This window comes from Streptopelia decaocto (genome assembly GCF_964273445.1).
Source record: "Streptopelia decaocto genome assembly, chromosome: 2".
In the NCBI taxonomy this organism is placed as follows: domain Eukaryota; kingdom Metazoa; phylum Chordata; class Aves; order Columbiformes; family Columbidae; genus Streptopelia; species Streptopelia decaocto.
The window spans coordinates 44,815,144-44,841,609 of NC_138655.1; the positions used below are offsets into that span (position 1 = coordinate 44,815,144).

Consider the following 26,466-nt stretch of genomic DNA (forward strand, 5'->3'; position numbering starts at 1 on the left):
AATTTCTTCCTTCATGGCTATAGAAAAAAGGTTAAGATTGCAACCTTAGGCTTTAAGGTTCAGTCATATCACAAAGGTCAATGAAAAAGAATGATCACCTATTTCAAACTGCTTGAAGACAAAAAAGCTCCTTGGCCCATCTCCTGTTTTTCACAGTCTGAGCCATGGTTATTTTTTCTACTGTAATTTTTTAAAATCATTTAGGGTTGGCAAGACTGTAATCACCAACACAAGGTACAGAATACTAATGAAATAGGAACTGTGTATTTCCTTTTACATAAAAATTAATATTTTACATATATGCATATTCTTAAGCCGATCTTCATTCTATTAACTTAAATAATTTCTTAAGCAATGTGGATTGAATTTGACCCATAACATTTTCATCTATTAAAAATAATTAGAGAAATACTTAAGCTTAACTTAACACTTGGGTAAACTGCCTGATACCAGTATTCCACTTCTCAGTCCCAGAACCCAAGAGAGACGCTAAAGATGATGGCATATGCTCCTCCCTTCTGAAGAGTTTGGGTCAATTCAGAGCATTTCTGGGACAAAATCTTAATAGCAACTTCAGCTGTTGAGAGAGTGACAGCATTACTATGAAGTAAGACATTCATGTGACACCTAGGACTTAGGTGAAAAAGCATCTTATGCCTGAAGTCGTAAGGACAGTTCAGACTCTAATATTATTTAACATTTTGCTGAGATTCCTAATGGAGGAGCTAATTACTGCCACAGATTCAAACTTTCACAGGTATTTAAACACCTATTACATTTGAAAACAACAGGATTTATTTGCCAAAAAATCTTTTGGGATCTGAACTACTATCAGCTTTGAGATAGGCAGAGATGGATCCTGGCACCTGGAAGATCCATTTTTTTTCATACTAAATTCATTCGAGTAGAGAATATCTCACCGTGGCAGGATGCAAACCCCCCTCTCTCCCCCTCCCGCCTTCGATATGGAAGGAGTAGACACATCTCCCTCTTTCTCTCTGCTACTTGAGGCCAACAGCTTCTTTTGTTTGGCCCCAGAACACCCTGGCCAGGGCCATTAGGAGAAGGGAGCGCCGAGGCCCAGGGAGTGCGTGGGATGTTTGGAAGCTTCAGGGGCACCCCACAGCCAGTGTGGGGGTGCAGAGAAGCTTCTAGAATGCCAACAGTCAGATCTGATCAGCCAATAAAAAAACGGGACTCTCGTCGAGACTCGGCCCATTGTCACGGGTCTCTTGGAGCACGAGCTTAGCCACTGCCGCCAGGAGCCACGGCGCCCCGCTCCCCGGGACTGAGACTCCGCTTGCCTTGCCACCACGTGTGTAAGTAAAATTAACCGTCGCAGGATTGCGAGTGCATCTACTTTCCGTGCACATTTTGCACGTGTATTTATACTTTCTGTGCACATTTGCACGTGTATTTTCCGCGCTCAATACCAGCACGTGTATAAATTAATCCTCGCAGAATCGTGAGTGTATTTTCCTCCCGTGCTTCCACATAAGCACGTGTAATATTCCGTGCTCATTTGCACGTGTATTTCTCCTTGCAGGACTGCGAGTGTATTATAAATCTACTCTCGCAGAATCGCGAGTGTACACTTCCCGTACTCGATACGAGTACGTGTATCCCTTTAAAAAATAGTCCCACACCGTGTTCAGGCAAGTGTGTACTCCTCCCAGACTCAGGGGTGGCTCCGGCATTGTTTTTGGTGAAGCCACGTGCATGCACACTGTGGACCTCCTGTTGTATTAGTTGCTGCCCCTTAATAATTTACTCAACTGATATCCGAACCTGTATTCAAGTCACTTTGGAGTGCTAAAACCCTGTTTCTCACCGGTTTACCTTCTTGTCCCTTAAACTAACCTCGGCGTGCCTCCATGACACTCACTCAGACAAAATGTAGAGAATATTTGACTAAACTCTGGCTTTGTGTTGACACAATCGTTCCACATTCGCCCTCCTGCCATGACTCACATTCAAAGCAATGTCCTGTGCAAGAGCTGCTCAGGGCTTCAGTTCCCGGCTGATTTGCCCAGTAACCAGAACACCAGTACCAGGAGGCAGCTGGAGTGGCTCCCATGGCAGCAACCTGCAATACCATGCACTAAAACATCACCTCTCTTGAGGAAACAGGTACGAGGAATAGGTCAAGAAAAGGAGAAAAGCTCCAGCTGACACAAACATAGCTCGACAATCAGCAACAATGAGAAAGGAAACAAGAGTGAAGAATGTGAAATGACAGATAAATGGGATTTAGGTGAAGTCCCACACATCTGTCCTTCCTCTGTGCGACAGAAGCTCTTTAATGATGTTGTCAGGGTCCCTAGATGGAGTAAGAGTCTCAATATACACGGCCACTTATCTGTCATCCTTTATTTTACACATACAATCCTTAGAGATATCCTGCAAATCCAAGACAAAATAAGAGTTTCAGGACAAAATATAGATGAATGAAAGGTGGAAAATTAAACTCGGGGAAGATCAGCACCTTTACAAGAGATGTGGCATGATACTAGTGTCGGCTTCATTTATCAGAAATTGAGTTCAACCTCCTCAAACAATATACACCGACACTGATTCATTCCTTCCTCCATGCCATAGTAATGTCACTGAGTTCAACAGAGTTACTTTCAATTTACTTTCTGTCAGGAAAGGAGACATCCATCTATCCATCCATGTGGACTGAAGAAAAGGCTGAGCATACACAGAACTTCTCCTGGAATTAGCCCACACTTTGTACAATAAAGGGCCAAAGACTGCTTGCAAATATCCTGCTAGAAATCCATTGCAGCCAACAACCATATCACAGATATAATTCAGCCTGAATTCAGCCTAGCAATTCCTTAATTCAGCACACAGAAAACTGCATCTGTAAAGCCACTGTATATCACAAACATTAACACCAAGAAGCTGAATGTTCCTTGTATAGAGTCCCAGAACTATATTAATAACAATGCACACTGAGGACATTATATTGTGCAGTCTCTTCACACTCATAAAACCAGGAAATTATTTTTATGTCCAATGTCTTCTGTTCTCACAATTTGTCCTAGCACACCAGATACACACCTTATGATATCTTCCACCAAGACTTACAGAAAATGACCCCAGGTGCCGCTGGTGGGTAAAAATATGACACAACAGTTAAGCTTCTCTTTCAATATTCTGGGTGTTATGAAGTTGATCTATACTGTTAGAGGTACACAGACTGACTTTTGATATAAAACTGAAAACAAATGAACATGGAAAAAAAACCCCACTCTTTGGAAATTACAGGAGGAGAGAATTATAGAAGGAGAGAATTACAGTAAAAATTATGTCTGACTGTCCTTCTGTGGACTACTTGCTGTCTTCAACCTGAAGAAGCCCACCCTTGCTGGGAACGTGGACAGCCAGCACCCTTGCAGTTTTATTTGTAAAAGTTACTGGAAATGGATACTGAAAGGGGACAAGGAAAGGCTGAGAGAGTTGGGACCATCTATCTCTGTGAGGCTCCAGCAGCGATCACTGTGTCAGCAGGAAGATGCTGCAGACTGGGCAGTTACGGTGGAGGAAATCTGCATCATGCCTGCTCGTTATCCAGAGCTGAGTGACGGCATCAAAACCAGGAAAAAGGAGAAAATCCTCAGCAAAAATTCCAACTCAGCAGATGCACTGGAGAAGGACGTTTTGAATGCATGCTGCAGCACACAGATAGGGCAAAATGCTGCAGCTTATCTTCTCAGGAAAACAATTTTCTGCAAGGACATCAAAACAGTCCTTTACTTTCTACAGAAATCATGTATGGACTGAACTTATGTATAACTCCTCAAGATTTATTGCATTGAGTCCAAGATAGAGGCCAGGCTGGTTCAAGACAACTGACTAAAGCTCCCTAGGAACAAAGGACCATGATCACCAAGCTCACTGACACCTGCTCCAAGGATGACTTCTTGATTTTTTTTTTTTCCCTCATTTTCACATAAATACGTTGTTATACGGCCAAAAACTAGAGAATGACCAACATGGGACAGGCATGCAAGTGCTGTCATTTATGTGAGTGCAACATGCTTAATGCTCTGGCGTATCATGGTGGTGCTTACGTGACACCCAGCAAAATACCTGAACGGGACAGACCAGAACAGCCCAGGGAAAGGGAAGAAAGACTCAAATGTGAGAGAGGGTTTGCCTGAAGAAAGGTGCTTGGAGCCAAGAGGATAACAGGAGACAGCAGCCAAGAGAATGAGGGTTGCAGAGAAGTCAACGATAATGCAAATGCCACAGATGATGACATGAAGCTGAAGAAGGGAGAGGGAAATTATGAAAGAGGCTTAAAAACACAGCTATAGTTTGTGGGGAAAAACGAGAGGGTAAAAGAAGAAAAAGCTCTCATGTGAAGCAGCAGCATCCCTCAGAAGATACGGTGATCCTGTTATCACCGAGGTATCAGTTTGTTTGTATGAGACTGCATATATTTTGCAATTTTTAGACAGTCTAGAAGCGTACTAAGCTAGTAATGATTTATTTTGTTTTGTCTGAAGTGTTCATTAGGAGGACCAACGTGAAATAAGATGCACAAATCATGACAGACCAAAGGTGACTGATGCCTGTTACCCGTAGCAGATGTTCAGAGACATCAGTGGGGAACTTAACAGACTGTCCAACCTTAAACCTGCAGCAGAAAAGCCATCAGAAATAGTGCAGTGAATGGCAGTTACAGCAGAGTTCAGAAGTCAGTAAGAAGAGATTTTCAGCGATGATCCAATTACAAAAGCTGTCTGCATCAAGGCAGGGCTGAGCCACCTGCGTAGCAGAGGGCAGCATGCTGGTGTACTTGGGATGTGGCCTAGTCTACATGGCTGTCAACTTCTGTCTCAAAGGAAGTCCATTGAGTTTCCTCTGTAAAAGTCAAAATAACACTAGCTAACAAATTTCTGCAACTCATTTTTTATCACGAGCCACTTGGAATCATGGGTGTGTTTGAAAAATCAATCTCTAAGTAAAATGAAAATTGAGAGTTTAAGATACATAGCCTTGTTTGGTTCACTCTTTTTGACAGTAAAAGGAATTCCAAATGCCCACTGATAGTTCTTGTATCAGTCTTGTAGGAGACAGACTTGCAGTGGTGGCCTTTACGAGCAAATACTCAGGGACTCTGAGAAACCACAACCCCTTTATGTAGTAACAATCCACCTCGTGCTAACATCGAAGAAAACTCCCTCAATGAATACGGCCAACATACAGGCTATATGTCAGCTCTCAAACAGCTGTGATGATCTGTCAAGCATATTAATAAACTTTCACAGTTAAAAGGAAAACAAAATCTGAACCCATTTCCAGCATATTGTGCTGTGAGTGAACACTTACAGACTAAAATCCTTAAGAAGGATTTGTCTGCAGGGAATATGCTAAATCAAGCCCTTTTGAACTTTTGATTAAATAATTGATGCATAATGCAGAATGTATAATATATGCATCCTTTCCCCATAGTTGCCTGGAAACCCATATGGAACAGTACTAGCAGTTCCAGGGGCATTTCGTCTCTAAGTCACTGGTAAAGACAAAGGAACCGAAAAGTTTTAAAAACCATTAACTCACCTGTCTTTCCATTATTCAAGTACTGCAGGATACCAAAATTAGCAACTTACACAATGGTATCACGACTCCTATAATATAGAGTGCTTTTGCTTTTTTTAAAGCTATGTCTCTTGAAGCCATGTGAATAATGTAATTCACTGTAAGTGAGCTATAAGACTCAGCTTCAGTTAAAATACTAAACAAAGAACACAACTAATATTTCCAGCCTCTATCTTTATGTAACAATATTAAGTAGATCATAGAGTATCCAAGACGGTCAACAGAGAATAAGTCAAAATGGTTTTTTTTTTCAAAATTAAAGGATTTTTAAGCAAATCTCAGAGGGTTTAGAAGAACACACGAATGTCATGATCACAAATTCAAGAGGCAGATTGTTTCAAATTGCAGCCAAGCAGACCTTTTGCACTTCTCGAGTAGGCAACATGGCTTGTCATTCAGTTTGATTGCTCTGCGACGCAGCCTGAATCTACCCTGCGCTTTCTTGCTTCCAAGATGGATCAAAAAGACATGATAAAAACCAACAATGAGAACAGAGCACCAACCATGGAGACCTACAGGGATGACGGATTCAGTTTTTTATTCTAAACAATTCTGTAATCACGATAATTTGGTGGTTCTGTTTCTGATGGTCATCCTGAGAACAAAAGAATGAGGCGCAAGCACAAAATTGCACAGGCTATACAGTCCTTGAGATGTAAAAGGCTGGATTGAGACCAAATACTTCCTCCCCTCCACCTTAATGGGACTCTTGCACACTGAGGATACCGCCATCAAGCATTTCTTGTGCACTCTGCCTCACTTTAGAGAAAATAAACACTCGCTGAGTCAAAGAAAGAATGGCTTTATACTGTGGTGGCAAGAGGTCTCACTGAAGTAAAGAGAAGCAGTTGTCAGTTCCTAAATCAATTAACTTATAAAGATGAAAGACTTGGTGCTCAAGCATCAACAAGACAGACTTCGACACTTTTGAATATCCTCTAGCTGTGTGTTTAGGAAACTGTTTTGGGTATTTAAGATCAGCACAGACTTTGTCATGGAGAAGAGAAAGCTGCACCTGTATCTGTTGACTTCCTCAGGCACTGCGTAACACAAAGGTCACAGCACCATTTCCCGTGTGGAATCAAGACTTTTATATCCTTTCCTTTTACTACAAGTGCCAGACACTGGGACTTTTCATTTTGTGGTGAATGGCATGTTGAACAGCATGGGATAAAACGATATTTTAAGTGTCAGCCCAGTATAGAAAAAAAACAAACCAAAACCCAAAAATCCAACAACTCAAATCCTACTAATTTTATTCAGGTCTAACAAAATAACTTTTAACACGTGCTTGACATGCCGACAGAGGTCAGTAGCCCACATGGGCTGACCTCATCATTTGATACTCAAATTTTCAGCTTCTAGGACAAGACCAGTTTCAGCAGCTTGCTATAGCGTTACAGGAGGTATAAGAGCACAGACAGGAAAAAGCTTTAAGAAAATAACCTAAAAATAGTGTGTTTACAATAACTGTCATTCATTCTCAGCGGGAAATTATTCTCTTTCAGGAGGGTGAGAAATTATTCTAACTTAAAACAAATGTAGAAAGGCAGATCAGATCAGGGAGGCACCCAAAAGCGTGTATGGAAATTAAGCTGACATGCCTACATGCCTCAGCTGCGACTACTGAAGCCCAGAGGAGGCAGCAGGAGGAGGAGGAAGAGGAGGAGGAGGAGGCTGCCTCGGACATTCACAAGGTCTTCATCACAGTCATGGCAGCTGTGCTCCCTATGTGGAAACACCTGTGCTACAACTCGGATAAGACAAAACAACACAAAAAAACCCCCAAACAACCAAATCACTCACACAGAAGAATATAGAAGGGAGAAACAAAGACACTGAAACCCTAAGGTGCTAGGATTAAACTGCCAGAGAAACAAGCTCCCTTTTTGCCTGTAGTAATTAAGCCCCATATTGCTATCACCAGCATGGCTTTAGATTCAAGCTGTCAACTGCCCATGATATATTCCGATCTAGGGAAATCAAGCAAATCTGCTTTTTGCAGCCAGAGTCATAGCATATAATCTCACAACACATTCAGGAAAAGTTCATCAAGGACAGCAGTAGTTTTCCAGCTGTACAGTTCTATATTAGTGAGTGATGTTTAATTGTATAATGGTTTTGATTACGATATGTTGTTATGTTCTACTCCTGCTGCCACCATAGCCCAGAGGGAATTTGCATGTGAACATGGTATTTCTTCTTGGTTTTCTGTATAAACAGTTTGGGTTTAATAAATTCACTGAAAACCAAATATGAAAATAAACCAACCACACACTGATCACTGGGGATAACTATAAATAGTGCTTTTTGGTAGTTTCTGAATACCGGTGAATGTTGAGAGACATGTGCAACTGCTGTCATCGGTCCTTCATGCCTTGTTTTACGAAAGCCTATTATGCTTCTGTGTTTGAATGCTACAGATAAACAGCTGTAAATCAACCTTGTCAAGATGACATTTTCCTGGCAGTAAGGGGAGCTGAGCAGGAGTCCGTATGGTGAGAATGTATATTCCAAAACCTGCTCCAATTGGCACTGGAGGTAAAGGACAATACGCTAATGTTTGACTTTGTCAGAGCAACACCGGTTCGTAGGGTTTTCAAGTTCTAGGACTGATGTGGACTTCACGGTGCTCACCTGTATTTTTACCATCTCCCTCCTTGATTCTTGCAGTGTGCACTATTTAGGGCCACATTTAGAGCACATTTAGAAAATTTAGATGATGAACAAGTCAGCTAGTTGCATTTTGCACAGTTTGTACAGTACAGACTGGAATAAACATGTCACGTGTTTGATCAGGTTTCTGCACCTGCTTCCTATCTGCTTTTATTATCCCAAATAATGAAATTTAACCTTGAATGATTAGGGTGCTGCTATTTCCGAAACTATATCCAACACCATGATACAGTAAAGCAGCCACAGTCAGCTCATACACTCCTGCTTTTCATTCTGAAGATGATGTAACCACCAGCAGTGTTTTCTCTTTGGTCTGTCTGTCTAGGACTCTTGGCATTCATTCAGAATTATTTGTGCCCAAATCACAACATCTTCTCAAGACTTCTTTAGGGTTTTTTGTTTGTTTGTTTTTACAGAAAAGGTATCTACATCTTGTATTAGCATTTATAACTAAGAGAAGACTGCTATTGCAGCAGGTCTATTGCTACAGTTCTGTAACACAAGAAAGCAGCCTGCAATCACCTCTTTCTAAAACCATCACATCCTCAAAGGTACCTACACTACCTACAGAGTTTCTCTTTTCATTACTTCCAATTTTAGAAATTGTCAGCAGAAACAGAGAAGCATAAAACGAGTTTATATTCATGGTATGCTAACAAAGCTTCCCAGCATTTAGGATTCTTGAATGTAGAATTTTGTGCATCTCTTGCTTTTGGGATTTTTGTCACATATTGCATCCCACATTTGGCCACTTAGCAGATTCACAGGTGTGTCAACAATAATTTGTAAATGTTATTTTTATTTATTTGTAGCATTAACAGAGGCAAAGGGAAATGCTTAAATTTGAAGGAATTTGTCTTTGAAAAATACCATGACAGCCTTTCCAAATTTATCTACTTATCATTTTCTGAGTTTTTAAGAAGAATTTCTTCCTTTTCTGAAGAATGAAGCTGGACTGGATTAAATTCTATCCTGTTTGACAAATAATTGATTCTTCTCCCTTTGCTGATTTTATTTAAATTGCCTGTTGGTTTAAAAGCCTAGAGAGATTTTTATATACAAAATACTTTCCACATGCATAGTAGCTTTCCTAAAGTTTTACAGAATTATCAGAAAGACATATATTTGCAATTTTGAAGCCTCCCTCTTCTGAAAATGAAATAATCCCATGGAGCAATTAATTTGACTGATTGCATTAGCACTTGAAGTGCAACACATACGTAATAGTATTCTGGCAAATGGTGGTAAACTGTCGCCTCCTCTATAATCTTTGGTCAGGTAGTTTAACCAGGTTAAGGAGAAATGCTGCAAGAGAGAATGGCTCTTAGAATAAGAAAGCACCTTTGCCCACTGCACACTGCTTGTCTTCACCAGTAAAACCCAGCCAGCTGCTGAAGGTTCCAGCAAAACACCCTTTTGTAGCAAGAGAAGAATTCACAAAGGGAGGCGAGGAGATGAACCTGTGTGTCTGCATTCACAACAGCAGAAACAAACAGTGCCCTGCTTGCGATAAGCACAGCGGCCTGTTAAATGATATCCCATGACCGTCTATGCTAACGGACACCTTTGGGTAAAAAAGATGGTGTTAATAAAACCCCTGCTCTGCTTTTCTTGGAACAGCCACTCTCTCTGCTTCCACCCTCATGCACCTTCAACCTGGAGCCAAGAGCAGCTCCCTGAAATTTATTAAATCAGCTCTTTAAAAGAAGACCTTAAACACACTCTTTGCAAGCAATTTTCTCCGAGTAAGTCTGGGCCGGTGTGCCAGGGCAGGGCAGGGGAGCACAGCTGAAAGAAGACAAGTATGGCCTGAGTGACAGCAGGTGCTATGCACTGGGAGTGGAGCAGAACTGCCTTTGAGCTTTTTCTTTTTATACTATCCCCTAAATGAAACAGCTCAGATGCAGCAGAAAGTTGTGGGTTTTTTTTTTCTCCATGTCTTTTTTTGTTTTTTTTTTCCTCCTGAACTTACTCTTGGGTGATGGATAATGGAAATTTCTGTAGGAAAAAAAAAAGTCATTGACATGAGCTGGACATCTGATATTAACCATTCTGGGGCAGGGTGCAGTTCAGTGGCTCTATGTTATAGAAGCTCTGCTTTGGACAGTCATTGCTTGAAAACACATCACATGAATGAATTACTTCTTTTCCCACTAATAAGAGAAAGCCACCTGGGAGAGCAGCAGTCTTCCAGAAAGAACCAAAAGAAAACTGTACTTCACAGTGGAAAGACTCGCAATTCAGCCCGCTCCAGATCAACACGTATTGTTTCTTACATTGTACAGAACCTAATTCTTTGGAGGACATTTTTGTTTAAGTACCCTCCATTTTTTCCTTCAGAAGAGACTGATATCGTGTAACTCTTGATCTAAGATCAGCAAATCACTTCTCCAAGCAGAAGGCAAGCACTGTTCTTGAGTGACTTGGCACAACCTGGCAAACTGAAAACTGAAGGGTACCTGTTTTGGTTCTCTGTGAAGAGAACCAATAGGTCCACAAAAGCAGATCACAGCTGATAAATCAGAGGAATAAAGTTAAGATTAAAAAGCAGTATTTTTAGCCAGCCAGTCTCTCCCAACAATGAGGCTCTTGCACCCTTAGGCTTTTTCATTTGCTTTGTAAACGGTTATCAAAGCAATTAGTGTTATGACTTTGCTATCACTGTCAGCTTAATTGGATACTTTTGTCACCTCGAACTATTGTATTCAGCTACCAGGAAAAAATGAAGCGAACATTTTAGCTTCTTAAACATAAAATTAAAAACAAACTAACAAACAGCTGAATGCAACATAATAGTGTCTTTCAACGCATTTTCTTCTGAATAGGAGAAGCCGGCTGCTGGGCAGGTACTAAACCCCTCTTGGGCTTTGTGTCTGGCAGCCTTCTTATAATGTGATACTAATCTCTCCATTCATACTTCATATTCAAAAACATGAGAAAAGTGCTGCAGAAGTGACTGAAAGGCTAGCTCCATAGCTAACAACCCAATAAATACTCTCCAAAGTCTTTTCCGCCACAGCTTGGCCTCTCCACTACGTTTGGAAAGCATAAGCTAAACATTTATGTAACGTAGATACATATAGCCGCAAAACTAGGAACTCTCTCCCCAGCAGTTAATCTGTATCTGCAGTGAGCATTTTGCAAAGTACTTATCACTGTGCATAGCAAAAGTGTAGCCACACTGTCATGCCAGTTTAGATGTGACGACTAAAAAACTTGTTTTCTCTGCATTAGTCCTCTCCTTACTGCTACTGCTGGCAAGGCTTCTCCTGGTTAGTTTGGGGTTTTTTCAACATAGTTTGGGAAGGTCTGGTAAAACACATAAATCAAACCCTGTCATTCTAAGTATTTTGGTTGGAGAAGAAAGGATACAATCCATTACAGATTTTATATGTATTTCCATTTTAAAGTTCACAGCTTTTTTCATGCATGTGCTAACAGATACTGCAGCTGTAAAGGAAGAAAGACTGAATCTCGAAAGAAATGTTAAGAAAGTCACTAATCAAGAGGGAAACATTTTAAGAATGAAGCGTAGACAGAGGAAGACAGCCATGCAGGGATTATGAGCAAGATCACCCTTGTAGAAGAGATGTCTCTAGCCAGCCTGGCACAAAGGGGGCTGACTGACATTGCACGCGCTTTGCTGCACCCCAAACAGACAAGGACTGGAACCACCAGTTCTTCTCCATGGAGTTGCAATGAAAGCATTTCATTTGCAGGATCCTGCTGGAACTCTAAAATGTCATTCTATAAGAAAATCCAATAATGTAGTTAACATACATATTAAATAAAGCTGTGGCCTGCATCATGACTCACCTTTATATGACTGAATCACTGGCATGTTTGAGACAAGTTCCTTATATAAAGAGGTTAATATTTCAAATCTGCCCAAGCACTCTGATTAGTGCCCTTTGCAATGTCGAATCAAACAGTCCCCATTTGTGAAGGACAGACCAGGGAGTGCAGTGGAAAGGTAATAACAACAAGATGCGAAAGAATCACTGACATACTTACAGTTGCATTTCTTCTGAACAAATCTAAGCTTGCATGCTGTTCGGTAGGTGGACAAACGAATACGATCCAGATCCTGAGCCCCTAGTGGAAGAGAATAACAGCGATATTTGTATGGAATATGACCTGTGCGTGTCTTTGCTAGCGGGGGAGCCAGAGAACAAAGAGGACACATGAGCTGACTCTGTTTAATAATTTTCAAGGCTCTCTCCTTTGCAGGGAGAGTACAGAACGGTGAGGAGAAAAAAAGGGAATGGCAGGAGCTACAGTGTTAAAAGACTTTTATGAAGGAAGGCAAGGAATAGTCAGCCCACTGTGTCTGTCACTTTGAAGAGCAATCTGGTCAAGCTGCAGGCTAAAAGACACTCTGGCCAGGCTCCAACAGCAGGGAAAAGCCTCCATCTAATTTTAATGTTTAACAGCAAAGCTCATAACAAATAACTGTGGCTGACATGCCAGATCAGAACAAGGTATTGCCAGCAAACCAAATCAGAAACAATATCATGCCATAATGAAAAGACCGATAGCAGTCTGCAGGAGGGGACAAAAATACCGCAAAGTCTGTGAGGCCTTTCTCCATTTTGTGGAGGTACGTTCTCTGCAACGGAGACCTCAAAGGGTCAAGTCTCTGCTTCACGCATGGCTTGGCCCTGGCTACCCCAGCTTAGCGATCTGGCAACATTTCCAAAACAGCTGCCCAGGAGATGGGGATAAACCGACTGGTGGCGACTCCACATCAAGTGCAGGAGAGAGGGACTGGGATGGGGGCAGAACCTGGCACAGGGTCTTAGGCCTCCTGCTGCTGTGTGCTACTCATAACACCTCCCAAAACCTCTCAACATAGATGAGGAGGTTGTGATTTAAATCGTTCTCCTTGGCTGGTATGTCTTATATAAAGAAGTGTTGCCTCATAGCTACAATATGGCCTATGAAATACAAGACTGCTTATTAATTTCACCACACATTTCATGGAAATATACTCAATTAAGTTTTTGCGCATTTGCTTTTGCACTGTGGTTGGCCCTGTAACAGGAGTAAAATCTGTTCTATTCACTTGGGCAAGGTACCACGTTACAAAAAACAGGGTTTCTGAAGGAACTGTCTGCATGAAACATACCCAAAGAAGGTACAATCAGGCTGTAAGAGAAGCATAGTGGAATATGGCCCTTTTCTGCTTTTACACATGCTTGCCGAATGCTTTAAGATTCACCTTGACGTTATTAGATTGGCCACTCAGCTGCCCTGTTGTCCATATGGCCATGTCAGCACCATTCACCCTCACTTCCTTAAGTAATCTGCCATGCTTTGGACCCAAATTTTTCAAATGTGCTCTGACCTCCCCGCTTCCCACACTCTGCTCTTTTTCTGACCGGATTCTCCCACACCATCTTCCCAGGGCTTCCAGTTACTCCCTTTTGCCAGCTGGCTCTCTTAACAGAAAATGTTCCTGGGAGAAGCCACCCATAACTATGTAACACCATGTCTGGAAAGTTATTTTTTTATTTTTTTCATCATATGCTTTATTGTTAGATTACAGAGGTTTTTCTCTTGTCCATTAGTATCTCATTGACAGCTTCGGGAAAACTTCTTTACTGGTAAAAGGGAGGATAATGCTTGTAACACTAAGTCTTTTTTAATTGAATCAATGAGTAAAATGAATTTAGCTTTTTCCCCTCTTAACTTTAGTGCAAGCTACTAATAAAAGCTTTCAGTGCTCCTTAATAAAACTTCAGCATTTTAACAAGGTGTAAAGATCCAAAAAGCAAAGTGAGAGTCTGGCTCATTGAGCTTCCTAGGTTGCAGTATTAATCCTAAAGAAACAAATATGTAGGCAGTAATGTTGCTTTTTTTTTTTTCCCCTTTACTATTTACACACATAGTGGATGGTATTAATTTGGTAGCATTTTGGGAGAAGGTGTTTTTGCTGATAAATCCCAATTTACTTTTACCACGATTCACATTTTGCTGCAGTCAGAGATCTATTTGTTAAATAACTTCTGTAGAAAAGTGACTTCACGTACATAGAGAATCCTGATAAACAAGTGGAAAGATGTGCAGGAATGAGCACGGCAAACGAGACTGTGAATTTATAATCTGCCTACAGAATGGCCAGCGGCCTGTCCTTCCTTCTGCCCACTGGCAGCTTCACTGTTTCCTTTGCATATGCTCACCTCATGTAACACGCTGGCAGTTTGCAAAAATAACAAGATACATGGCACGCTTTGGCTGCTGTTTTCTTGCTGGATAATACATGCTGGCAGCACAACAGTGATGTACGTTTTGAACTCTCTTAATCAGTCTGGATTTACCTGAGCACGTCAGGTCAGACTAAGGGTAGTCTTGTGACTGGACATCCAGCGGTGCATTTTGAGGTATAAGACACAATTTAAGCTTTAAGTACGGGGGTCTATGGAAGATTATATTTATTAAAATACTAATTCACAAAGGTTTGTAATTTGGAACTAGAAAGATGCCTGTTCTGAAGGAAAGGAAATAAAAAGTCAAACTAAACTTCTTCAAATACAGGGAAAATCACATAGGGGCCCAAATCTAAAGTCAAGTCCATTTATGCTTCTTTTCAGAACAAGTTTCCTATTTAAAAAGGCAGGAAAACTTGGTTTTGTTTTGTTTTTTGTGCTGTCTTGTGTAGTCTGGAACGTGACCCACTTTCTAAAAGTATTCTGGAGTTTCAATCACAGACTCGCAGATGTGACTGCAAGAACCCAGAACACTGGCAAAGCCTCCATATTATGAATTTCTTTCCTCTAACATCAGCATATTGTGGAGTTTTTTTACAAGAAGCTTAACTTTGTTATAATGTTAAGAAGTTTCGCATGGCCCACAGTATGTAGGGTGTGTGGCGCAGGTTTTTTATTAAACATGGACTGTGTGGGCTTGCACACAGCTGAGGGCACCTGAATGCAAGGACAGAAGGACGAGCTTCTGTTTCAGTGAAGCATACCCTTTATACACACAGGAATCCAAAGGATTCTCCAAATGCAAAATTGAGCGCTCTATATCAATCTGGACATTTCTTTGCCTAAAACATATATAGTTCTTCACAAAAGTTTAGTATTTTTGTCTCTTTTTACCTTGGTGGAACTCAGTTCTCTGTGTGCATGTGTAGTAGGAAGAGAAAGGGAAGCAGGCAAATAGAAAAGGGAAGCAAATGTGAGATAAAGCAGTCACAAGTAAATATGGCAAAAATACTAAAATGTGAAAGAAAAAAAGAGTAGACAACAACTATTTGTGTACAATATGGGAAAATAATCCCTCCTCCACCTCAACTGATGATTGTAAACTTTCCCAACACCCACTTAGCTCCTCCAAAACAACCCAACAGCAAAACAGCCTTCAAAACTGTGGGAACAGACCATAAATCCTCACAGCAAAGTTTTAAGGAATTATGTTCCGTTTTTCAAATATTTCAAACTAACTGAAGTTATTGGAAATTGTGCTATTGACTTTATCTGATAGAAGCTCAATAATTCTAATAGTAATTATAAGAATTATATTATAAATATTATAATAGTAATTATTATTATAAGTATTATTATAATTGCAATAATTCTCTCAAGCCTTGTTTGATATTGAAATAGTTACAGGGCACAACAAAGCTACTGAACACAAGACCATTCTCCACAGGCCATGTGAACAAGAAGTCCTTAATTTGGAGAGCTCAGGAGTGCAGTCGTAGGGCGTCTGGTCAGCCATGGCCTCATCCCTGGATAACAATACCCAGCGCATTTAATTTACCAGCACAGGCCTGACCTTTCAGTGTGCACAGCTGCGCAAGTCCCAGCAATGCCCATCTTAGTCTCCTCCAGAAGACAGCGGAGATGTTCTGTCACTTTTTACTATGTTGCAGGGGACAAATAATAGGAAGCTGAGTAATTACAGACAGAACTTAGGTGAATCTATTAACAGGGTGACAGTCTCAAACTTCATACCTAATAGAACTTCCTTGAGAAATGGTGGTTTGCTTCTATGAGAAATAACAGATGACAGTCAAAAGAACTGCAGGAACACTGCTAGTATAGTACATCCCTGAGATACTATTCTGCAGGGAACATAAAGCTTCACAACAAAGTGGGGTATGTAGTATATGAGTCCCTGCGCTGTGTCTGGCTGGGATGGAGTTAATTTTCTTTATAGCAGCCTGCTTGGTGACGTGTTTTGATTTGTGGCTACAGAAGTGTTGATAACACACCGATGTTTTAGCTGTTGCTGGACAGCACTGACACAGCATCCAGGCCTTTGTTTCCTACTCTGTGCCCCTCCAGAGAACTGGCTGAGGGACGGCGAGAGGGTGGGAGGGGGTACAGCTGGGACAGACGACCCCACCTGGCCAAAAGGGTAGTCCATTCCCTATAATGTCACGCCCAGCAATAAAACTGGGGTAGGGAAAGAAGGGGATGGGAAATTTTGTCTTCCAAGGTTGACATTGCTCAGAGACTGGCTGGGCATGGGTCTGCTTTTGGGAGGTGGTGAGTGACCACCTTTGCATCACTTGTTGTTTTTTGTTGTTGTTCGTGTCTTTTTCTTTGCTCTTTCCTTCACTTATTCAACTGTCTTTATCACGACTCATGAGTTTTATTGCTTTTGCTTTCCCTGTATTCTCTCCCATCCCACTGGGGGCTGGTTGGTTCTGTGAGTACTCCGCAGTTGGATGGGGTAAACCCACTACAGACACCCCTCCTAAAAGATGTGGTCTTTTGGAGACCTCTATCCCTCGTCATTCCACCTGTGTATTGCAGCATTTGTGTCTCAAGAAGCTATTGATTAAAATAGTACAATCACAACATAGTACAATCTCTCCTGCCATTTGGTCAAATCAGCCCATTTTCCCGTACTCTTGGTCTCACAACATTAAACCACTTGTGAAATGGAGATATCAGTTACTTGAGGTGGAAAGCTTGCATAAATTCTCCTGACACTGCATTGCAACTGGCTCAGTCTATCATAGCAAAACATTTCTAGGAAGTACTTACGCATTTCTGCAAACAGCTGCCTTCTTTCTGCCATGGTATTTCCTCTTTTCCCACAATCTTCAATCATTCTGGAAGACAAAATCGTGTGAAAATATTGAGTGTTGTTCCTAGACTGAACATACGTACATAAGCATCCATAATCGGTCCCTGAGAACCTCTGAGGCTGACTGGTGCTCCACATGTACCCAATGCCTTTTGCCAGCCTCTCTGTGGTGCGGTTTGCGGAGAAGCTGGTCCCCAAATTCTCCTCCATTCCCCAGACTCTGCTTTCAAGCATTTGTTTTCCCCCTCTCTCTCTCCCCCAAAGGCAATGTTCAGTTTTTCTGCTTGATGTAACTAACTGACTTACATAACACAAGCTCTGAAATTCATTTTAGGTTTTCTTAAATAAGGAATCTTCAGTTCGAATTATGTAAGCGAGAAGAAATAATAAAAGATTCAGATATTATTTTATGGTTTAGCAAATGTCTTTCTAGTCAATTTTGGGTGGAAGGAAACAGAAAAAAAATAACACAACAGCAACTAAATCTCCACTCCACAACATAATACCTTCTATTTACTCAAGCAAATACACTCCAAAAATTCATTCAAATTCAGGACAGTACATCTCCGATTAAATGAGTTCCAGTAAAAGGCTGAGAAGTGAGAATACATTTTCCTTCAGTTTTCAGATATAAAAATCTTCAGAATATTTTGAAGAGTGCTACTGCAGGATAGAGCATGGAGAAAAGCCACAGCTTCCTTCACAGCCAGCATTCAAACCATATAGCACTCAAACCACTAGAGCCTTCAGAGTAAAGATTAACATCTTTAGCAGCACTCAGAAAGTGAAACCAGCGGCAGCATCACCACTTCCTACGGGTTATTGCTCTGGCAAACCAATATCCTTTTCTCCCTGCCAGTCTGGCTAGGGCATCTGACCTGCATTGTAATCAACATTCTTATCTCAACTAGACTGCATAAAATAACATTGGACCACCTGGGATACAAAGGACATGCTCTGAAGAGGCCCGCAATTCAAAATATTCCACCATATCCCACAGCAAACCCACATATGTATATAACAGGAAGCATAACAGTATTGGATGCTGAAGTCTATAATCACTGAAGGATTCAGCATAGAAAATCGGTTTCCTTTTATTTCTCACAGAATCACAGAATGTCAGGGATTGGAAGGGACCTCAAAAGATCATCCAGTCCAATCCCCCCGCTGGAGCAGGAACACCTAGATGAGGTTACACAGGAAGGCGTCCAGACGGGTTTTGAATGTCTCCAGAGAAGGAGACTCCACAACCTCCCTGGGCAGCCTGTGCCAGTGTTCTGTCACCCTCACTAAGAAGAAGTTTCTTCTCATATTTAAGTGGAACCTCCTGTGTTTCAGTTTGCACCCCTTGCCCCTTGTCCTATCATTGGTTGTCACCGAGAAGAGCCTGGCTCCATCCTCGTGACACTCACCCTTTACATATTTATAAACATTAATGAGGTCACCCCTCAGTCTCCTCTTCTCCAAGCTAAAGAGACCCAGCTCCCTCAGCTTTTCCTCATAAGGGAGATGCTCTGCTCCCTTAATCATCTTTGTGACTCAGAGAAAGAAAGGCAAGCACATAAAAGATGTTTTGTTGTGGTTTTGTTTGTTTTTTTTTTTTTTTTCTCCTTCAAAAATGCACTGTTCAAATGAAGCACTGGTACATTATAACTGCCTTTTCCAAAGAGCATATTCAATCCTCAGGATATTGACAAAGGCTCCACTAAAGTGCTATCTATGGTGTACACTTAGCGATGTGAGCAGCATCACTAGGGAGCGGACAAAGGGTGAGGCTGCAGCCTGTTTGCAGGGGTACTCCAGTTCACCTTTATGCTCTCATTTGGCCAGGCCTGACACACATGTGTGTAGCACGGCATTAACCCCGAGCTAACACATTCCACCTCTTTGCAGAGATACCAGCTTTTAGTGTAGCGCCCCACAGAAGTGGCCACACTGCCGCTGATTTGGGGGTAGCTGGTGTCTCACCTGCTTAGAGGTGTCAGGGAAGGCTCACACCCACCTGCAAAACAGGATACACCAACCTGCACCCTAACTGGACAGTAAGTAGTATTATAATACCTGTTGTACCTGGATCAGCCTTAAATCTCTGTCCATAAAAGATGAAAAAACTACGTAAGCCCACTAACCTCAGCTTGAGTTCCCCACTCCATTCTGTTTCTAATCAAACTGGAGACAAATTTGCCAGGGTATACAACCAGATCACGTAAGACAGGTGTGTTAATAAAGCCCTTTGAAAAGATAGTGTCTTTTGCCTAGTAGAGCAGTTGAGTGAATATTTCAGAGCAAGTACAAATTTAGATTAACTTTTATTATTTGTAAAGTGGTTCACAGGCCATCATAATTTTCTCTGACTTCTGCATTCAGAATTATTCTACAAACAATGTGCAACTGGTTTTCAGACTACATACTGTTCACATTAATGGACTGAGATTGGGTTACTTTGATTTTGGCACATAGATTACATCATCCTCTCTAAGTTTCTTGATATTAATACAATTTACACTTAAATCCTACGGATTTTTCTCCATTTATTAATTGGCTGTTTTCATTCCACCAATGCTCTCTAACATACGTGAAAGAACCACTTGTCTCACAGTGATTGCTGCAAACTTCATCAAAAACAAAAGAGGTGCAAGTTTATTCTTCCTTCTCATACCGCCTCTTGGATAAAAACATTCCTTAGCTACTGCTTTTAAATATCTACAGCACATCCACCGGAACATGGCTCACCTGTGACCACGTTGAAGAACTTTCCCAGTCAAAATTAATTTTAAAAAGGTATTTTTCAAATAATGCAAATTGTAGAACAAGTTCTCTGCTTCCTTCAGAAGCCTATTCCTAAAGTGTCCTTTCATTAACTGGTTTTCCCTTTTGTGCAATTCATCTTCCCCTTACTTTTACTGATGTTTATATCTCTTTATATAAAATGTTCCCTGGACCTGATCATCATTTTTCAGAATGTCCCATTATCTACTGAAAGTCAATCACCCTCTTCACTGCTTGGGCTTATGGGGATTACCAGGCCTGACAAATAACTTTATATTTATACACACACAACTCAGACTTCCTTGGAGATGGAAGAAACTTTGTATTTATATATTTAAGACTCTCACTGCACTAGATATTTTGCAGATTTTACAATAGCCTTCATTCCAAATGACAATCCTAAAATCTTCTGCAATGGGATATATTCCATTAAGCTTATGAGAACATCAGCAGTGGCAGTATTTTCAGATAGGTATCTTCTATCCCTCCTTCACAGATTTTCCTGATAGAAGACAAATGGCACATGATGCTCATCAATATTGCTATTTTTGAGTCGCCATTGATAAGAATTCACTCAACTGCATTTTTAATTCTAGCATGTGCTACAGCCCAGGCTCAACTAATGCCATGGGTCATGGGTGTTGGGCATCTCCCTTTTCAGCCTTGTTCACCTTGATCCAGCTCACAGGTACAGAGCTCAGCTCTTTAACTCAGATTACAGAGACTCAAGCTTTGAGCCTGGGATGCTCTTGTTCAGTCCCTGGGGCTGCCCATGAGCAGAGCTGACTACACTCATGTTCCAGTATTTCTCATTTTGCTTACAACACGTGTCAAGTCACAGAAAAGAAAAAGTACAATTTGTTCTACAGGGGAACAGCACAAATCACAAAGTGAACTTTAATGTACTTTAAAAGCAGAATAAATTATCAGAGACATCATTTTGAAAAATATTAATTGATGTACACTCTTCACATAGTAGGGTTTAGATTATATTTGTCTTCTATTGATTCCTTCAACTATCTTTTTCCCTTCACTTTTCTCCCCAGGAATTAGCTCCTCCACTGCAGGGGGCGAGAACACTTACTGTGCATCTAATTAAAATTCTTGTCACGGGCTAATTAGTAAGGTACTAATTAGCAAGGTATTAAGGCTTCAATCCATTACAGACATTCCAGAGCAGAAATCATTCCAAGCATAAGGTTTCCAGCCTCTGAAAAAGATACCATTAATGCTTCATTTCTACAAGTGTTTCAAGCTGAAAACTTTTATGATATTAGTAGTGCTTGTAGAAAAAGAATAAAGAAATAATTTAGTTTGATTTGAACTCTTTTGATTACAATTTCATCTTCATGCTTACCATGTATCAGAAGCATAGTTGGTCTATTTTTTAATATACTTTATTTGTTTATAAAATCTAGGAGGGTATATCATATAATATACATAGGGCAAGAACTAAACGTCTCATTTTTCTTTCCTTTCCTGTTGTGCTGCTTTGACTTATGAGCTCTATGCAGGGTAAAAGCACTGCCTGCCACAATTACATCATTAGCTTCCAAAAAAACATCAAAAGAAGTAATTGCCTGTATACCTGGAGAAGTAGCTCCCCTCTGGAGAGTTCCATACACTCCCCCAGAGACTGTAAAAGATTCCCAACCTGGCACACACACATACACACAGTTTGATGGCTCTGAGAAAAGCCATCCCATTAACACTTCCACAAATCCCCATCCCGTTCATGTGTGATGGATGAAGTGTCTCAGGGAGGTGGGAAGTGCACCAGCGAGGAAAATTGTTTGCTAAAATCCATTAACTGTGGCACAAAAAATTTCACAGAATCATTTTGGTTGGAAAGACCTTTCAGATTATTGAGTCTAACCATTAACCTAGCACTGCCAAGTCCACCACTAAACCATGTCCCTAAGAACATCATCTATATGTCTTTTAAACCCCTCCAGAGATGGTGACTCTATCACTTCCCTGGGCAGCCTGTTCCGCTGCTTCACAACCCTTTCTGTGAAGAATTTTTTCCTAATATCCAATCTGAACCTCCCCTGGTGCAACTTGAGGCCATTTCCTCTCATCCTATCACTTGTTACCTGGCAGAAGAGACCAACCCCCTCCATGCTACAACCTCCTTTCAGGTAGTTGTAGACAGCGATAAGGTCTCCCCTCAGCCTCCTTTTCTCCAGGCTGAACAGCCCCAGTTCCCTCAGCCGCTGAAAAAAGAGGCTCTGAATCCTGACCGGTGACACTTCTGATGGTCTTTCAGGCTGGATAAAAGTTGTTCTTTTCCACTGCAGCAGGCAGAGAGGAAAAAGAGAAACACTTGTCTCTGCCTGAGTCTTATCCAGTCATGCTTGTTTTGTCTCTGAAGTGCTTGGGAGCATTCTGGGATGCAACCTCTAGCTGGAAGGTCTGCTCCAGAAGAGTAGTAAAACCCACAGTGAGAACCTCGAGATCACTTTTGGAAAGGGCACCATCGTTTGGTAGAAAATATCGACCAGGCTCAAGCATCCTTCATTCTGAGCAGTCTCTATTTCCCTAGTGAGGAAATCTTCAACTTCCATGAAATGTCAAATGTTAGATATTCGCTTTGGTGTCTCTGGGAATTGGAAGCATCAGGATGCAAAAAAAATGTGCTGGTTTCTCAGTGGCCATTTTTCATGCTGTTGACAAATCAGATGCTATTTTCTATGCAACTGGTCAATAGTTAGAGCCAGCTTTGAGTAGACAACAGTAACATTTTTCAGCTGCACAGGCTTCTTGTCTGCCATTGCTCGGTGCACTTTTATCAAAATGCCCTCCATACATAACAAACTGCTATTCCTTTTCAGGATTTACCTGCATTGGAAATTTTGATTTATGAAAATGAAAGAGCCTGCTGAGGTCTAGCTTACAGTGACTTCATGAAGAACTCAAAAGCTGTATTAACAGGTAGGTTTGGAGTGCTGTGCAAGCAGGATTCACTGCAATATGAGAGAGAAGATTTTCCACAGATTTTTTTCTCGCATCACATTTTCTCGAAATTCAGCTGTGGTAGGTGGATGCTGCTCAGCTAACTAGAGCACAGTTACAGCTGCTTATTTCAAAGTGAATTCGGAGTGGAGAATAGAGAGTTAAAAGTGACTGCCAACTAAAACCGTATTTGCAAAGTCACCAACCTCAGCAATCCTTGAAGTTAGTAACGAGAATCACGAAAGGCCATTTCAGAGCCCTCTTCCCCTTAATGGATTTATTGGTGCCTTATGAATGGCTTGTTCCACATCTTTTAATGAAGCAGGTCCCTAATAGGTCTCCCTCTGCTTTACATTCCAGGACTAATCTTTAGCACTATAATAAAATTGTTCAATGCTCTTTCCTGAGGCGAGGTATAATTGCATTGCACTTACAGTGCTTGTTTGCGTTTTATCTAGATGAGCATTTACAGTGAAGGAAGAAAATAAAAGCTGTTGCTAAGCTCACCTCCAACATGTATGTCTGCCTCTTATTTTTGTTATATTTTGCAATTTTAATATTACAAAAAAATTGAAATTCTCTCTTGATTTATTTCTTTAGTGAAATTTGTCTCTTGTTTTTAAGAAAGAATTTTCCAGCAGATTTTTCATCAGTTCCCCTTTTGTGAGCTTCCTATCCTTAGCAGAAAACTGTCAAAAATGCCTAAAAAGGCACCCACTGCAACTCATTTTCATAATGCTCAGTCTTCAAGGAAGTCTGAATGCTATGCAAATCTCATCTGTGAGGTCTGAAAAACAAACTGCGAAGAGGTTCATCACTGAAGAAAGAAAGGGCAATTTGAAGACAGAAAACATGAGAGTCAACATAGACTAATTTCATATTTAATACTGTACAGAACCAGAACTTTGACAGAGGATGCTGTGACTGTTTGGCTTCAGGGAACAAAGGAACCGTCAGTCATCTTCCACGTGCACTGGGCATTATCAAGTTTAGGAATTTAAACTGCTATTAAACTGGACCAAAATATATCCCAAAACCATTGTTTTCCTGCTTTTTTATGGGTGCTTATAGAGTATAATTTTCAGCTTTTCTGTGCGACACATAGGAGGACTTCTCTTGTATCACACAGAATTCAAATATGAAAGACATTTTAAAGAAATAGTACTTGAGACTGACAATATATATGTGAAACTTTAAGAACTGTCTTAAAAGAGTAGCTTAGATATATTTTTCCAACCATGCTCTTTTAGAATCAGCCTTCCTGGCACTACAAGAAACTAGTCTACTGAATGAAACACGGAAAGAAAACGAACGTTCAGTGCTTCAGATATGTTTTCACCCTTTGAGAGTACAAAATTATCCAATAAAGTCATTTAGGTCAGCTCCAAAAAACTTATCTCCCATGCATCATTGCCATCACTTCTGATAAACAGTTCTGATAAAGAGTAGGGATTGATTTTAGCTAACTGGTACAGATTTAAATACAGCTTTTCAAAGTCCTATTCAAATGCTATCTTAAAATAATATTTCATCTAAATTTTATTAAATATTTAGAAACAAATAAAGCAGATATTGATTTCCTTTACACTCACGCATGATGTTTCAGAGCATTAGATCAGCTGAGGGGTAGTTAGAAACAACCTCCACTAACAGTCCTTCTTTTGTGTTACATTCAAAACACATTCCAGAAACAGAAGAAAACCCCAAAACTCAGACACAAAAGCTGATGATACAGAATCTGCTTGTCTGATGTATTAATTTTTTAATGGAGTTTTTCCACTCCCTCATCATGGAGCTGGATTTCACCCAAACACTAGTTTTTCCTTCAACATAGGTTTTTTAAAAACTATTTTTCTGAAAAGCAGGATCAATAAAGCATTGATCACCTTTAAACACTCAAATTTGCGATTCTGCTTCTTTCAGTTGGTTAAGCAAGGAATAATTCATAGGGAAAACTGTAATGAAACTCAAGAGATAAGGATTTATCACAGGAAGCACGTAATTGATACTCTGATACGTTGGTACCCTGGTCTTCTCTGAGGTCTTTTTATTTGCCATTGTAGAGACACAAAGGAGGCTGCAGGATTTCACACATAATTAAACTCTTACTTAGTCAAAGGGACTTTTCAGTTCTTCTTGTGCTGCCATAATTAAACCCAAATTCATTTGAGTAAGCTGTCAGTGATACAGCTGTGTTGGGAAGCATTGCCTGGATTCTGCCAATTTTAATAATACAAGTTGTCAGTTTCTGTAAATAGGGATTTGATTATTATTTTCTGTAGGACAGTAGGTACTTTCATCTCCTTAGAATTATAAAAACATCTAAATAAACCAAATGATAGCTGTGGGAGAAGATACATTCCTAGGCAGTTGAAATTATTGAGCTCCTTTGCGTGTACTGTGAAAATCTTTCACTAAAATTAAGTACTGTTGGGTAGTCAAGCAAATTAGTTAATAGATAGGCTGCCGGCTTTTGTCACCTTACCTGATCAAAAGTTTTGGAATCCAAACAATTAACTGAATAGCGACTGATTCAGAGAAGTTTTAAAAACCCTTATCAATTAAGAAGACTTTTACATTATTCAACTGACAACCAAGAAGATTTTTTTTCCATCTTTATGCCTGAAATGGGCCCCTTTGGCCTTTTTCCTTTTTTTAATTTTCTGAAATATTATAACAAATAGATTCATGGAAAAGTGGTCTAAATTATATATAAACAACACAGCTAAAAGAAGAACCTGTAAGAACCTTTCCATGAAAATCCAAGCCTCTCCAGATCAAAATGAGGAAAAGGTGGGGAAGAAATTCCAAAGGAAAGAATGATGAGGCACTGATGAAATTGTTCACATATATTCTTTCATAGCTGTCAGTTTGTCTTGAAGTTCAGGGAAAGTGGGCACTAGGACAGAAGAATGGCACTAGGATGGGAATTAACAAATTTATGAGCAGATTTGGATTAAGTATACATTCTGAGACAAAAAAAAGCTTTGATTACCGAGTCTGTACAAATCTCATGCAGAGAGAAATCAGATTCTTAATGCAAGCATGAGCAGCCTACAGGCTGATCTAATTAATATCTGAAGAACGCATTTTTAGCAATTAACTATTGTCAGGGAAAAAGGAAATGTGAGATTTTCTTTTTTTTACCTGGCCATATTCCTTCTATGAGTGTCCTGATGACTTGGGTAAAAGTGCTGGAACTTGATCATTTCAGTGGCTCCATTCAGCTGAAGATTCCTTTAAAGCAGACACCAACCTGTCCTTTTACTTCTATTTTCAAGTACCAGGTCACACTGAAGGACACACATCTAAGTCTCTAAGTTTGTGGTGGGAAAACAAGTTTCAAGTGCATTGTTAACATGATTTCACTTGGCTGCCTTGGCCATAATAGTTTAGTCCTCAAGATAT

General features: G+C 40.4%; 1 protein-coding gene across 24 annotated transcripts in view; it reads right to left on the reverse strand.

Annotated features, from left to right (window-relative positions):
• The window catches only part of DTNA (dystrobrevin alpha), a 230,317-nt gene that overhangs the window by 82,521 nt on the left and 121,330 nt on the right, over positions 1-26,466 (reverse strand). For 16 of the 24 annotated variants that reach the window (XM_082043811.1, XM_082043807.1, XM_082043804.1 and 13 more), the window contains exons 3-5: positions 26,206-26,351; positions 17,292-17,359; positions 12,304-12,384 (exon numbers count right to left, since the gene is read on the reverse strand). In XM_082043811.1, the coding sequence (XP_081899937.1) occupies positions 12,304-12,384; positions 17,292-17,359; positions 26,206-26,267 (211 nt within the window). In that variant the 5' untranslated portion in view covers positions 26,268-26,351. Of the gene's footprint in view, positions 1-12,303; positions 12,385-17,291; positions 17,360-21,187; positions 21,314-26,205; positions 26,375-26,466 lie in introns of all 24 variants that reach the window. The other 8 variants (XM_082043803.1, XM_082043805.1, XM_082043791.1 and 5 more) reach the window with 3 other exon arrangements.